At 40.6% G+C, this 16,665-nt stretch overlaps 1 protein-coding gene across 1 annotated transcript in view; it reads left to right on the top strand.

The window, feature by feature from the left end:
- The window catches only part of LOC309675412 (contactin-6-like), a gene marked incomplete at its 3' end in the record, with an annotated part of 76,957 nt that overhangs the window by 15,368 nt on the left and 44,924 nt on the right, over window positions 1-16,665 (top strand). The window contains exons 3-5 of the mRNA XM_082487727.1: window positions 4,235-4,438; window positions 5,974-6,076; window positions 14,711-14,895. Of these exons, the coding sequence (XP_082343853.1) occupies window positions 4,235-4,438; window positions 5,974-6,076; window positions 14,711-14,895 (492 nt within the window). The remainder of the gene's footprint in view (window positions 1-4,234; window positions 4,439-5,973; window positions 6,077-14,710; window positions 14,896-16,665) is intronic.

Here is a 16,665-nt window from a genome sequence, read left to right on the forward strand (position 1 = left end):
TGCATAATGAAGTCTACATTGCTGTAATTATCCCTCCACTGACACGTAGCCCCTTTGAACTACAGGCAGTTCTGTGCTTTCTGAGGCATCTTCTCACAGAGTCCATAACAGCTTTGGGATCACTGTCTTTTGAGGGAAAACATCAGTCTTCACTGCTACAATGTGTTAATTTGGGCTGAGACGAGTCAGCTGTACATGTGAAAAGGAGCTGTGCTACAGTATTTATTATGCCATAGCTAGACAGAATTAAAAAAAAAAAAAATTTAATTATCTGAGGGTGATTAATGTTTTCAAATCTTGTCTTAGAAAACATTTTGATACATAGATGTTAAATTAAAAATTTGATGGTAGAAATTATATGAATAATATTTTATTAGTAGTTTTTGTGAACTAAACCCTGAAACTTTAATAGTGCTCTGAATTTTGTATTGTCATTATTTGTAGGTCCAGATAGCACAGGGATTCTCTCTGGCCTTAAAAATCCATGAGGGTAGCAGAATTTTTTTGTAACCTAGGGGTAAACCATAGTTTTTCTCTGTCTTTGAAACAAGCCCAACTTTTACAGTAAGAAATTTCCTTCTAAAGTCTATGGGGGAAAAAAACCCACAACAATCTGGGACCAAATTCTGCTGTCACAGGTATGTTGAAGTGTGATCCCAGCCACTACCTATTTCAGAAATCCTGTGGTTAAATGGAAAACAAACAAAAGAAAGCCTAAAAAATAATTGTAACTTGATTTGTTCTTCCATAAAATAGCTGGCAGCCGCGATTTTCAAGTTCATTTTAGCTAGACTTCATTAGCAGGTTACTATCTTTTTATGATTTTCCTCTCTGTGCCTCTACTACTTTCTGTTCAGCATTACCTTCAACAAACTCTTCCCGGTTCCTGATTTACTCGTGCTGATGACTGTAACCCTAAAAGTGATGGCATGGGACTTTTGCTATTTTTTTTTACTCATTTAATGGGTATGCTCCACATCTGATTTATTCAAAGTGGCCCAAAATGGAAATGTTTAGGTAATAGTTGCTTCTTTTATAATGCAATGTTGGATTTTCTAGTCTATTACATGTGTTGATGTTATCAATGAACTTTCTAAGAAAATACGTTATGTAAGGGAGTAGACTGCGGGGATTATGCTTTAGAGGAGGAAAAAAAGTTTGATCTGCAAAGTTTGGTTCCTTTCCCTTGACACTTCATCCAACTCCCATTGAAGTCAATTAAAATAAGGGTTTCTGCGGAGCCTAGTGGAGCTGAATTAGGCTCTAGGCAAGTATGGCCTGTGGACTGGTGACGATGAACCTGCAGTTAGAAGAGTGGTAGTATTTATATCCCTCATACTGGGAGAAAAAAGGATTTAAATATGAACAGGAAGGGCCTGCGCTTGTACCCAGTTAATGGGAAAATTCATAAAGAGGCCCCAAGGCAATGGTGGAGTACTGATTGGAGAGAGTACCAGAAACTTTGGAAGATAAAGTCAACTGGAGCCCCCTGAGAACTGAAATCAGGACAGACAAGGACTGACTCTCTTTTACTTATTAATTAATTCACAGATTGACCTCATGAATAATGTCTGGGTAGCATAAAGTTGTTTTAATAGAGTTATATTAGCATTCATGTACTCTGTCCTACACAGAAAATTTAGTTGCATCACCAGGTCCCACAGCAGGAATCTGTTTTCTGATTGCACAGCATAAGATGGTTCGAAGGTCCTTCACAGACATCCATTTGGTGTCTTAGTAGGTATAGTGGTGTCCTGTTAGAGTGGGTCAGTGCTTTCTTCAGCCCTGTAGTTGCCAGCACCAGAACTGAACTTTGGGAAAGGAACCTCCAAACTCATTTTTCCTATTTATCTTGCTTTATAAACTACCTCCAGTTCATCATTAGATGCACTAACCTTTCATGAAAGTCTGTGTGTTCACCTATCAGCGGTTCAACCTCTCAGAGCAGTTTTATCATGTGTAAACCCATATGTGCCTTTGCCTGTGTGAGGAGGAAAGCGAAGGTTCCAGCTGTAACGAGAGGGAATCAGGGACAACAGCCCTCAGGTGGTCTTGTGAAATCTGAGGCGATGGCAGATCCAAGGTGTTTCTTCCAACCGAAATCCTGAGTTTACCACATAGTTTGATTGAACACGGATTAAAGTGTTTACCCTGCAGATCTTCACCTTTTTCTTCATGTTCCCTAACTTGCAGGTTAGAGAACTTCAAAGAATGAGTTGAAACCAGAGTTTTTCCCGCACCAGTTACTTTGGTCTGTTTGTCCAGCCAGACTATAGTCATCAAATTTTGTGCCTGGGACAGGAACATAGCCTGGAAAACATATCAGGTCATAGCTACAGCACTTATATCCAGCTATAAGCTGATCATCCCTGTGGACATCTCTTGATTTTCTTCTGTAAATAGATGCTTTAACCAGGTACCTAAAAGTACATGGGCATGCAAATGTGAAAACATGGTGCTTTTATCTTGTGTGTATGCACGCGTAAATGTAGACATACGTGTTGCATTGCGTTATTTTAGGAACTGTTGCATCTTCTAGGTTTCCTCTACATCGTGGAAAAAAAGTTTAGCATTAAGCTGTAGTAAAACAGAGCCTGTTGCGGGATCTAGCCAAGTATAGAAAGTGTCATTGATTGCTCCCCGGAGATGCATCATTTCTAATGAGAGTCCTAAAATGTTAGAAGATGATAACATAAAACTCCACAAAACTACTGGAGTTTGCAGACTTATTACCATACTGTACCCATGTTGTAACTGAAGGAGGGAAAGAAACGTAAATAATCTTTTTCAAATGGGATTGTTGATGGGGGAAATGTGTAAAAATGAAGCTGTTGGCAGAGCACAGTTAGCTTATGAATTATACATTTAATTAAGGAAAGCTAAACTGGTAGATTTTGAAACTTCTGATTTACTGTGTCTTATTAAAGACACAATTTCAGTCCTGCTCCCACCGTTGGGCGCCAGCAGCGACGCGGAGCAGCCGCAGCGCAGGGCTGGCAGGACGCTTCGGGTGTACCCACGCCACAGTACGCTGTGTTATAAGCACTGAACCTGCTCGTTGCGCTACTGATGGCAGCGTTACAAGGCTTGGCCAAAAAAGCCCTTTTGAAAAGCAGGGTTCTTGGATGGTAAGCTCAGATGGAGATCTGCACTTCCATAGTGGGCCAGTCAAATAAATTAGTTTTAAGTGGCCGAAACTATAGATGTATGTTATTAAGGTATGCATTGTGAAAAGCTGTATGGAAAAAGGTTAGGAAGTCATAGAATCATAGAACGGTTGGAGTTAGAAGGGACCTTAAAGATCATCTCGTTCCACCCCCTGCCCTGGGCAGAGACACCTCCCACCAGCCTAGGTTGCTCCAAGCCCCGTCCAAGCTGGCCTTGAACACCTCCAGGGATGGGGCAGCCACAGCTTCTCTGGGCAACCTGCGCCAGGGGCTCACCGCCCTCAGAGTGAAAAATTTCTTCCTGATACCTAACCTAAATCTCCCCTCTTCCACTTTGAAGCCATTCCCCCTCGTCCTACCACTACATGCCCTTGTAAAAAGTCCCTCCCTATCTTTCCTGTAGCCCCCTTCAGATATTGGAAGGGGCTCTATGGTCTCCCCAGAGCCTTCTCTTCTCCAGGCTGAACAGCCCCAACTCTTTCAGCCTGTCCTCCCAGGAGAGATGCTCCACTTCTGACTCTCCAAGCCAGGATAGGACAAGAAGCACGGAGCAGATGTAAGTATGGAAGAAAAGCAAAGGGTCGAATGTGCAATAGGATCAAATATTAAATAATCTACAAAATATCTGTGTGCAGCTGAGCTCACGAGAATCTCATGACAAAGCTCCACGTTACCAGTTTCATTTTTCCATACTCAGAATGAAGAAAGGAGCTGTAACACTGACCAGCAATTCACTTTCTGGATGTTCAGAGGGAAAATGGAATAAATAGAAATTATTTACTAAAACAGCTTTCTCATAGCATTGCAGCACTGCCATTCCTACTTAAAAATAAGCTCAGCAGGAAAACGAAAAGTAGCAGGGGACAAAAACTTTTGTGACCTTCTGAAGTGGCTTGAAATGAGTTTAAAACTAAAGCAATGCTTACCTTGCCGTCGCTAATTGGTGCCTCCCCCGTGGTTTGCCCTGTAACCGACTCGTTCTTTCGACTGGTGATATTGCACTTAAGCGCTCACAGGAAGCAAATAATACCGGAAAGGCTGCATGATACGTATTTGGTGTTTTCTAGGCTTGTCCTATACGTGGATCTTCAACAATAATACCGTATCTGTTCAGGAAGATAGTCGCCGCTTTGTTTCACAAGAAACGGGAAATCTGTACATTGCCAAAGTAGAGCCGTCTGATGTGGGCAATTACACCTGCGTTGTAACGAACTCTAAAGCGGAGCAAAGCGTGCAGGGGCCACCCACTCCTCTCACCCTCCGCAGCGATGGTAAGTTTTCCGGGCATGCTTGGCTAAAAACGCGCTAACTGGTCCATCTCCGGTTACTGGGAATTGATACTGCTATACATCCTCATGGAGGTAAAAGGTTCTCAGAAAAAGCTGTGTGGTGGGACGCGATCCCACGGTTTTTGCTGGATTTGAGCTGTCGGGATAGGGATGATGAGATAAAAAAAATGCAAAGGAAACAGTGCTCAATAGCATTGAAAAATAGCAAGAGAATGTCAAATGGTATGCTAATGATTTTCATCTTAGGAATGCCTGTGTTGAGGTTTAAATCCAGCAAAGCTTTCTAAATTTATAATGTAGGTATAGCTCAACTATCAAATCTAGAAAGCTCTTTCAAAGTGAGTCGCTGAGGTGAGAAACTCACCCCGCGCATATACAAATACCTTTCTGGCAACACTTCTAATTAAATGTTCACAGTGGTGAGAAATATACCTGGGAAATCTTTACACAAAGTTTGTTTTGTAAGTTTGCTCACCTAAATTTCAATATACTTGTACTGTTTGTGAAGCAGTGTCGGCAATCAGTAACAAAACTCTGTATAGAGTTATGTTTCTAGGATAAATAAGACTCAACTGTGCATTATAGAATAATACTTCCACTATGAGACTGTGCTGCTTTATAACATATTCAATCAGATCACCCAAAACAAAGTTAGTTTCGCCGCTCAAAATTTAATAATTTGGTGGAAACTGTGACTGTAAATGCTAAAGATCTTTTCTGACTATTCTGTTCCTTTTCATCACCCTACTTTATTCCTTTTCTCAGACTCATTCTATCAGTCTCTTTATCTTCTCCCATTCACTTTGGTGGCCTCTGGATTGGGTCCTAAAGAAGCCGCCTCTAAGGCATTGGTGCAAATTGTATGTGTAAAGTTAGCCAGATCCCTGTTAAATATAAAATAAAAATCAGTTTATTTTCAGTGTGGGGTCTGCCCTAAATTGATAATGGATTATCTGTGTTTTATCAGATGTTCAGCCACATCTTCAAATGCAATCATTACATCTAATTACATCAGTCTTTCTCATGCCTGGAGCTCATGTTTGGATGTTTTGAAGAAGTTATGTGGTTTATATATATTTTTGACACAGAATTCCATAATTCTCTCTTGCACCCAGAATCTATCCAGTGTCCTAATAAGTGGCCGCTCAGTGAGGTGACCAACGTTAAAGGCATTGCTTGTTACCACCTCCTTAACTAGAGGTGCGAACCCTAAATTCTCTCTCAAACCTCAATGCGCAAATGCAACATACTTGTAGATGTAGAAGTTGTATTATACAAACTCACGCTCTTCAATTCTCAAATGCCCAGAACTTACAGATTTCACACAATCTTTCAGCTTAGGGTTGAATTCCACCCAGCAGGCTAAGCCTGCTCCGGAGACGTCACGTGTTGATTGCCACGGGTGGAACATAAGGCTCTAACATGATTAATGCCGTCCTTTCTTTTACACTGAAATTCTGTTGTACTAGACAGGTCTGAGGCTCAACTGGAGTGCTAGCTGTTTTGATGTTCAACAGGTGTGATGGGGGAGTACGAACCAAAGATTGAAGTGCGTTTTCCAGAAACAACATATGCAGCGAAGGGCTCATCTGTTAAACTGGAATGCTTTGCCCTTGGGAAGTAAGACTTTTTTTTTTTTTCTGTCTTTTATTAAAATGTGGGTTCTAACCCTGTTCTGCAGTGAGAAGCAATAGTACTTTTTAATTTGCACAGTACAATCTTTTGGTCAGAATGTGAATTTGTAAAACTTACTTTTTTTTTTTTTTACCTTGCCTTGGTTTGATTGTTTCTGCGTAATGTGTTCCCAAGGAAATGAGAAAAAAAACTATACCTTGACTGAAGTGCATTTGGTTGTAGTGTAAGGGGGGGAGGAAGGGGTGAGGAAGGGAGGGAAAACCAGAACAAAGACTGTATTCCTCGAGTGTGGTTTAAACTCTGGGATGAGACCTGACTCCAGGTTACAGCATTCAGTGCAACTGGACAATTCACATCCAATCCACATCAAAACAGGAATGTTTTTCTGTGTGGCACCATCGTTAAGAGTGAAACTTGGGGAAACAGGTTGTGTTTAGAGAATGTCTAGAATGGATCGAACGGGTTCACGTGGCTCTCAGCACCCTCTTCTCCAAAGCGATGCTGCGGGACCCTGGGAATCCTCAGCACTAGTCCTTCCTGCCCAAATCTACCGGTCCATTAGGCTCGTGGTAGCCTATATTTTTCCCAGGTTGCCTACGCTGTTGTATTAATTTACAGAGATGCAGTGCACTCAAACAGCAAGAGGTGCTCTGTATTCAAAGAGCAGTTGGTTAACTGAATAAATGTAACCAGCCTACGAAAACCAGTCTTTCCAATGAGCACCCATTTTCCCTGGAAAAGCTAAAATAACCTTAGATTGTTGACCTCTATTTAGTTTAAGTTTACTTTGACGATCCGTTTTAAGGCTGTAAGCTTTTAAAGTGTTTAGAGCTTTCCCAGAGGTTAAAAGCCTGACTTGCAGACAGCACAGATTAATCAAATGTTCCTCTGGAAGTAGGAAAATAAAGCAAATAAAAAGTTAATAAGATGGGAAATGGCCTTCCCTTTCAGATGAGATTTTTATATAAACTAATCTTAGGGCTAATTTTTATTTAAGGATGAAGAATGCTTCTACAGAGACATATTCAAAGGCGTATGCATTTTTTTTTGGCCCAAAACAAGTACCAAACTGGAACGCTCCTGCTAAAGCTGATTTTCCTTTCCAAATACTGTCAAGCTACTTCTCTTTAAATACCTCCGTAATTGTGTGTGAGTCAGTGCAGGCTTTACATTTCAAGTTGTCATTTCATATTTCCATCTGTTGCACGGAAAGCATTTAACAATGATACATTGACTGCAGAAAAGCATTTCAAAAACAGAGTAAATGATATGTACAAAACAGTGCCTTCTTACTGAAGGGGTAAAGATGGGTTGTGTTAACGTGGTGCATGGGTTTTGCCATTTTAAGAACATTTTAAGGAGGTTAAAGAAAAAAAAAGGTGGACTGAAAGGACATGTAGATAATGAAATCCCTCAGGGACCACAGAACCGTCTATGTTGTGCTTAGAAAAAGGAATGGCTGAGAGGGTTAATGCAGCTTTAATATACATTTTCTTCTTCATACATAGGACTGCAGCTGCAACCAGTGCTGCCATACTTCCCTGGAGTTATACTGCGTAAATACCAGTTATCTATGGGGAGAAATCCATTCTTCACAATTTTTATTTTATATTGTACTGCTAATGTGCATCTACTCTAGTGCATGTGTTTGAGAGGTGCTGTTTGTGAATAAAGGCTCTTTAGTGGTGTTGCTGGAGAATTTCTCCTCTCTAGGTTTTATTGCTAGATTAGATGTCTCATACAGAACTGTACTGTTTTCAGTCTGCTTTTTTTCTCTCTGAACAGAGCCTTGAACCACACTTGCACTAACGTGTCAATCAGTGAAAAAGCTTTATTTCAGAGCTGCCATTTATATGTGAATAAAGCAAGAGAAACAGAGCGCAGGTGAAATACTCTTAACTTAGCAGATAAGGCCAGATTTCTAAAGGTATGTAGGTGATTAGTGGTATTGTTAAAAGCTTGAAGTTTCCTACCTCCAGCTGTTTACAATTGTAGTTAGGCACACATAAATGCAGCAGTGTGGCCATCTGCACCTTTAGATGCTTAAATTCCACTAAAACTTGAGCCCTTACTATTGTCTGTTTATGTTAAAATCAATTCAGCTCAACATTTGTTGAGCTCTACCTATGATCTGCCACGAGCACTAACGGTTATTATCTCTCTTGGATTTCAGAACTGCTTTCCCATTATCCACAATTTTCTATATTCATACTGTTAGTCCACCGGTTCAGACAATGCTGTCAGCTGCTACTACCTCTGCGCTATGAATAACAGAAATCTTTCACATCTAAGGCAGATTATAGGCAACCTGCTGCGGTTTTGGTCTCCAAAAGTCTTAAATGAAAGTACTTTTATGGTATTTAGAGAAATAGCATCTCTTTTCTATATGGAACAGCAAATCATACCTATTGGACCTTGCTCAAAAAGCACTTCCACATTTAAAACGCAAGTACAAGAGGTCAGACTTTTGGCCGAGTTTTAAGATGCCTTTTTACCTGGGGGAACTCAAAGCCACCTAAGAAGTACTGCTTCAGCCAGGCTGGGGGACACTGGTAGATAGATATATTCCATATAGCTCTGTTGCGAAGTTCTCGCTTTGCATTTTACGTGAAAATATCATGACTGACTCTCACAAATGGTCTTCTAGCCCAGGCATAAACTCTGGCTTGTTTTGAGGAAGATAAATATAAGGGGGGCCAAAGAGTCGGTATTTATTCCTGGGAAGAGGGTTTGAGGGGATGGAGCCCGCATGGACCAAAGCGCTTGGGCCAGCTCTTGACTCAGAATCCTATTTTGTAGAACGGAGACGGTGAATAGTAGAGAAGATTTTGAAAATAAATTAGTCCTCACAGTGTTGGAAATACAGTTGGGTAAAAAGGAATGTAAGTAGCGTGCAAGTGATGATTGGCATGGGGAATCGAAACAGGAAAAAGAATGCACCTTATACTTAATTCTTTAAAGAGGGAAAACTGAAATATGAAATAGTAGCTCGACTGTTCCAAATACTGCAGCCTGTGGCAATTTAATAGGAGAGATGAGGCTTTGTGTTCTGCACTAATATTCATTATGTTGACAGTGTTTAATACTATGCCAGTATTAAAAGTCATGTTTTGGATGAAGCGATATTAATCATGCCGTACATCTAAATTATTGTTCGCTATGTCTTTGAGAGGATTGCATACCATGGAGAGAGTTATATTCAGCTGAGTTACTGAGCTTCTTTCTCTAGATTTCACCCCAAATCACTTTTTCTTGATGCACAAATAAGAATAATTTCTGGAGTGAAAATAAACAAAGTAGTTTCCATGTCTGGTGCACATTTTTATTAAACTGTATCTGTGTTTTACATTTTTCTTCACTTTCTTCTCGAAGATAGGGAAATAACCTGCTCAGAATCCCTGCAGATGGGCCATTGCCAGCTGAGGTTGTAAAGACCATATGTGAATAATATAAACCAGGATTTCTTTCAACCCACAATATTCATTTTTCAAGGGAAGACCTCACATATTCCTGTAAATGTATTTAGGGAAGGGTTTCTTCTAGAGGCTGTTAGTACAAGTAGATAATCACACAGCTACAAGGGGGTTCCAAACAACCATCTTTACTAAACTTATATAAAAATACCAGGCTTCACTTCTTCATTAGGTGGCTATTCTAGTATGTTCTCAAGGAGTTTATGTAGGAGGCTATAAAAAGACCAATTATGGGATTCTAAAATCATATATATATATATATATATGAATGACTTCTGCCAGCAAAAATGAAGTTACCTATTTTCAGCCCACATTCCTGATAGAGCTATTACCTTAAGATTTGAACTTTGAGGGATAAGCAAGCAGCTCTGGAACATCTTTTACATAGTTAAGGTGAGTGGCTTGTGACCACAGGAGAATGGGGTTTCAGAAAACTGTGCTTCTTTACTGGTTCCCAAGTAATACATCAGGATAATTAGAAGCCTGAGTGCTTTAATTATTATGCCCCTTGGATCCTAATTCTCCCTTGTGCCAGCAGTTGATGCAGATGTGATAGCAGCTTTCAAACCTCAGCTTTGTCTCATTTGTTTAACCAGGCATGGTCTTCCTTACCGAAGCCGTAGACTTAATTTTATTGTGAAGTGCCCTCACATGCATAGGACAAAAGATGAGGCACAGATGCAATGTATCATCCGGCTGCTGAGTCTTTGCTGCAAAAAGGTGGAACTTTCATCTTGGTGCGGGCCGTAATGCTGCAGACAAATTAATTTCATGTTCAGTGTGACAAGACTTGTCACCAACCAAAAAATATTTTCCATCACCTTTTCTTTCTGAGTTAGTAACTTATGGTTTTGTGATTCTGCTGCCTGTATGGTAGAATACAAATTAAATTAGTGCTCCTAGATGCTCTGAAGGTTTCAAATAAACTACAGATTTATGTACAAAGACATTCTCATATTTATGCCCTGTTTTCTTATTTACTCAAGTGAAAGCAAGACTTTGTCTATGAAGTGTAATAAATTTTTAAAAAGTGTAGTCATTGTTTCCTTATATATTACAAAACTTTTTAGGCCCGACCAGTTATGTCTTTTAATCTGATTATTGGTAGTGGCTAAGTGAAAAAGAAGACCCACCAGTTGCAGGATCACCCCAAACCTGCGTGGGAAGGTACTGGTCTGTGTAGCAATGTCAGATACTGGCCGTCCACAGAATGTGATTATGCAACATAATCCTACAAAAATTCCCAAGGCTATATTTATTAAACTAGGTTTTGTATACATTTACCTATACCTTAAGGACAGTTTCACTTTTTACAGCATTAACCTTTAAAATTTGTTACAAAAAGCAATTTTACTAAAGTAAATTTTAAATTTAAATTCAGGTGTTTGGTTTGGGTTTTTTTTTTTTTTTTACCTTGAAAGGTTTCATATGGCCTGTAGTAACGGTTGCTGTTAAGAGATTTGGTTATAAATATGTAAAGTAACATCAGAAGGTGAAACAAGCCAAAAAAACCACCCCTGCCTTCTGCAAAATACAGTGACTGAAGATGCTGGAAAGCGTATGGTAATGAGGTGTCAGCAACGTCCATGAAGAAATGCAGATGTTCTCAAGCAGCTGTGATAACGAAGGTCCTTCCTAAGGATGAAGGCAGATGGCTGAGCTATGGATCCTCCTGCAGTCTGCTCATTTAACCTATAGCTCAGGCTGACGAGGAGCTGCTGTCCTGACAAACGCATTCCCTCTGCTGATAAAAATAGGGCACTTGGTGCAAGACTCCCTGGCAGGAGAACAGACTGCTGTTAACTATTTATTGCAATTATGTATTTTAACACAGCAAAGTTGATGAACTGAACTCTCAGGTTTTTACGCCATCCTGCTGCGGTTAACATCAGAGGGAGGGCATCCCAAAACACCTTTGCGTTTGGCCAAAAAATGAGGCGACTTCGCCTTGAAACATCCCCGAGGATGTCATTATAAGGATGTGGTGTGGAGGAGGAAAACAGGACAGCGTCTTCAGCTCAAACCTTGGTAAACTTGACTTGACAAGTTGACAGAAGGGGCCTTTTTCCACAGAGCTCTGCCTCTGGCCTTGGTGTCACTGCAGACTTGCCTTATTCATGAATAGTCGGTGCTAAGAGAAAACAAATGGCTAATAGAATAGGAAATATTTAGGTGAAGCACTTTCAGGTAGCGGAGCGTGAATGAATGCATCTAATTGTTGTTTTTCTTCTCCCATATGGCTGTTAGTTTCCTTTAATCTCTGTGTTAAAAAAAAAATAATAATCCAGAAGAGATGCCTTTAAAGTAAGTAGTTAAATGCTTCTGGCATTCAATGCGCTGCATGCTTCTGTTCTACGGTAGCTATTCACCCACTGTTTAATATGCAATAGCATTTTAAAAAGCCAGCCATGCTCTCCTTCATGGTGTCAACCGTCTGTATCAATCTACAGCAAAACCGCAAAACCCCTCTGGCTGCTTTCCTGACTAGAGCAGGGCAATCGCGGGACGGACCTATTCTGCGCTAGGGCTGTGGTTCTTTTAAATAACTAAAAGTAACTTGGTTTGCAGAAACTCTGCGTGAATAATGTCACGCAAGATTTGCGGAGGAGACAGCACCTTTTAACAGACCAACCGGCGCACTGGAGAAAACACAGACAATCCCCAGTACGTTCCTTGTCAGGAACAATATTAAACAAGTTTGCACCTGAAATAGGTTTTGGTCTCATAGTGAAGGGCGATTAATAAAGGTAGTGATGACAACTAATGTTGTCCAAAAAGATCTGGGATTTAAACAACTATAAAGGTCTTGAACCGAAATGGGAAATAGAAGAATAAAATCTCAGTTGCTCTTTCCAGCTCTTTCCCTGGTTAATGATGTCTGCATGTCCCAGTTGCTCCCATTTGTGGGAAATCGTTCAGCTGTATTGGAGGGGTCATGTAAGAGTCAGAACTTGTGTGTGTACGTATATAGGAGTTATCTGTATATATACATACCAGCGCAGAGCAAACACCAAAATATGGAGCAAATTGCTTATAGGTCCAAACCATTTTCACAGGCAGTTCAGTTACGGTGGGGAATGTAAGGTAGATAGAGAAATTATTACGCTGCTTAAATAGCATTTAGAGATCCCTCGGTTAAATTTGTGCTCTTGGGACTGTGAGTTTCTGTTTCAGGGAGCAGGGGGAAGGGCAGCCTGGGGATTGCCTTGCCCAGCTGAACTCCCACCAGCAGGAGGAAACCATATACAGGCTTCCAGTGCACCCGTCCCATCTTTCACACTTAAATGCAGATCTAAGCAAATTTATGGGATTGTTATTCATTGTATCAGAGTGGAATGGCTGTGAACTGCCCCGTATGCAGTCTATTTCTGTTGATTTTATGGCTGTAGTTACTCTGTTAACACCTGCGCAGCTGTTCAATCTGTGTAATCTGCTGAATTCTCGCACTTCTCCGGGGTCCTGGTTCTTCTGGCTTTGGGTAAACTTGCAAACGTCATCGCAACACAAACTCAAAACATAAGATATTTAGGCCTAACCTTCATCTTGTGACTTGATTTCTTTGGTCAATAAACAAGGATTTGAACCAGGGACCTAAATGACTAAAATGATTAAGGGATGATTAAGGGCTTGGAGCATCTCCCTTATGAGGAAAGGCTGAGAGAGCTGGGACTCTTTAGCCTGGAGAAGAGAAGGCTGAGGGGAGACCTTATTACGGCGTACAAGTATCTAAAGGGTGGGTTGAAGGAGGACGGAGCCAGGCTCTTTTCAGTGGTTCCCAGTGACAGGACGAGGGGCAATGGGCACAAGTTGGAACACAGGAAGTTCCGTTCAAATACACGGAAAAACTTCTTTACAGTTCGGGTGACAGAGCACCGGCACAGGCTGCCCAGGGAGGGGGGGGGGTCCCCTTCTCTGGAGATTTTCAAGACCCACCTGGATGCAGTCCTGAGGGATGTGCTCTGGGCAATCCTGCTTTGGCAGGGGAGTTGATGATCTCTAGATAGAGATAGGATAGAGATGATCTCTAGAGGTCCCTTCCAGCTCTGAAAATCCCATGATTCCATGATTCCGTGAAATAATTTAAAGTGTGAGCAGGTATACCCTCTGTTAAAAAGGAATACATACTTTGTACGTCAGCACTGCAGGCCGGAGACCTTGGGGAACGCCAGATGAGGGCAATGTGCACTTCTAATACCCACGAAAGTTATGTTTTCTAGTTCAGTACCGACTGTTTGCTGTTGATGTTACTTCCAATGGAAAAGAAGTCAGCGTTTAGTCAAAATCTCTCTTAAAAGCTGTTCAAAATGTAACTGCTCGTCTGCTTAGAAAAAGCAGCTTACTTTAGTTTGCAGAAACAGAAAGCAACTGTGAAATCCAAGACTATTAATATTTCAAAGTGTTTTGGTGACATGATAGATCATGAAAGGGAGGCTTGTGTGGTTGGCGATATTACCAGAAATCCAAGAAGTATTTATAGGCACCTGCACAGTTGACTATTTTTTTTACGTTATAGAATACGTTGATCCAAACATAAATTAAAATGATAGAAAGGTACAAAAACATGAAACAATAAGTATTCTCTTTTGTCTCTATCTCTTTTCAGCCTCAATGTCTCATGCTTTCCACTCCCTTGCTCAATTCTCTCTGCCCTCCTCTACCCCGCCTCCCATCTTTTTTTATACCTAGTTTATTGGTATTTTTAGGTCCTTTGAATTCTTGTCCAATATTTCTCAGTTTGAGGTGTGAAAATACCTCTAATGCTACAGGGAATTTGCTTGTTCTGAAAACCAGTCAATAATTCAGTGCTTCTATGGTGTTTATTTGGACTTCCAAAGTCATTCCTTCAGTGTCGCGGTGTTTAAAAGCAGGTTCGAGCCCTAAGTAAGTTACTGCAGGGAAAATCCAAATTGGCCTAAGAAGCAATTATAGAATTGACTGAGGACTTCATCCCACTGTTGGACTTGTGCCCCTAAATAAATTAGACAGGTTATAAAATCTCAGCCTTAGGAACCTCTGTATGTCACGCTTAGAAACAGAAATTATTTCTTTTTTTAAATATTATTACTCTTATGAAAGGATTTCACATTATCTTTTCTCTGCTATAACAAATGCTCTCTCTTTTTCTCTATGAAATATAATTATTTAGTCCTGTCCCTAGTATTAGCTGGAAGAGGTCTGATGGAAACTCATTGACAAAGAAAATCAAACACAACAAAACCAAAGGAGTTCTTGAGATTCCAGATGTTCAGCAAGAAGATGAAGGCTCTTATGAGTGCGTTGCAGGAAACATTCGAGGAAGAAACATTGCAAGAGGTCAATTATTTGTCTATGGTAAGCAGATTGATTAATTTCTTCATTTATTTTTTCTTACAGAGCATGATGGTGGTCAGATGTATTTTGCAGATGAAGTCTATTAGCCCCTTACTGGAGACACGAAATGTAGTTCAGGTTAAGCTGATTAAAAAATGATTGGAGGTCTGCAGTGACCTTCACTGAATTACATCCTCAGCAAATAAAGATATTTTGCATTAAAACTCAGATTGAAAATGTGGGCTGTGCCATGATGAAGTTGTAAAGGTTAATACGAGGCAGAAAGAAATCCCTGGTGCATTTACATGAAACATTAAGGGCAGGCGAGAAGATTTGCTCTCAGTAGCTCACAGCAGCATAAAGCTGTGCTGCCCCAGATGCGGATCAGGGAAGGATTCATGAGGTTTTGGTTCGTGTGAGTGTGAGATTATTTCATCTCCTATTCCAGCTGAACTGTATTGCTCCATAAACAGACGAGGGCAAAGCAGGGGAAACTCATCCCACTGCCTCCCTCGCCTTCCTCCTTGCCTAAAAGAGGGGAATAATATTTCTGTGAAACTCTTCTGACTTTCCTTTTCCAGCCCCACGTGCGTTAATTTCCTGGGATCTGACTCACACACGATGGTCCCTCATAGCCAAGGTGAATTACACGCTCTTTAGTCCCGTTGTTAATACCCAGGGAAAGCAACGTATTTTGATGTGAACAAGAAGGGAGATCTTTTCTTTACCTCATGAATCTTTCAAAAGAGAAGGATAAAAAATAAAACATAACAGTGAGAAAGAAATTGGAGAAAGCTAAACTGAGCCTACAATTAACATCTGTTGAGAAGGCCTTGGCAAGTATTTTTATTTTTTTTTTTAAGTAAATCTCTTCCAATAAAGAGATGCAGGCTTTGCTGATAAGCTACCAGTCTCCTGCAGCCATGGCGAATATCAAGATATATGCCAGGAATAGAGCAGTCTGCTGCTGTTTTGAATATTTAATTATTTCTTTGCTTTTAGGGGGTTATTTTTGTTCTCACTGCTCACTAATTTTTGCAGAACATCAATCAAGCAGTTCCATTAAAATTAAGTTCAGTAGATTACCTGGACATGATTGATAACAGCATAGGCAATTACAAAATTATGATCAGTTAATACAATCTAAAACAATGTGCTTATTAAATGTGCTTTGTAAATTAATTAATAGCTGTTCGTAGTGAAATATATAAACAGCATTCATGAAGCTTTTGCACAAGAATTTTTTATCTTATTACGAGTGGGCCGGTATATTATCCACGTAATTGACTTCCTCTTGCTTAATTTCTGTGCTGCGGTATTTTTACTCCGTAGGCAGCTTGTCTCTAGGAAATAGGGTTTATTTCCCGGACAGCGTCTGCTGCTTTCCGTGTGATACTTAGATCCCGTGCCTTAGGCTCCCAGAGAAGTAAAAATGATGTGTAATTAGAATCACTTTTAAGCGTGGTGAGCTGTATCCCAGGAACTGTCCCATTCCGGGAAGCGGCTCTTTGGCATCACATTAATCAATCTTGTGTTGGACAGTCTCGAGGTACTTTGTCGGGGCAGTCACGAGCTGCCCGCAGGGTCATGCCGTAGAGGGAGGCTTTCTAGCGCCTTGTTCTGCCAGTCTCAAAGGATAATGATTCTCCTCCTGAATTTAAATTGCTCTGTGTAAGAACCGTGTGTGTGTGTGTGTGTGTGTGTGTATGGAGACTACACCATCATGATTTAACAGCCCAGCCAAAAACCTTTCACGGGACGTCGAGGTCCCAGCCACTTATGCTAGAGGCA

The sequence above is a fragment of the Vanellus vanellus genome (genome assembly GCF_965231255.1).
Source record: "Vanellus vanellus genome assembly, chromosome: 9".
NCBI classification, from domain to species: domain Eukaryota; kingdom Metazoa; phylum Chordata; class Aves; order Charadriiformes; family Charadriidae; genus Vanellus; species Vanellus vanellus.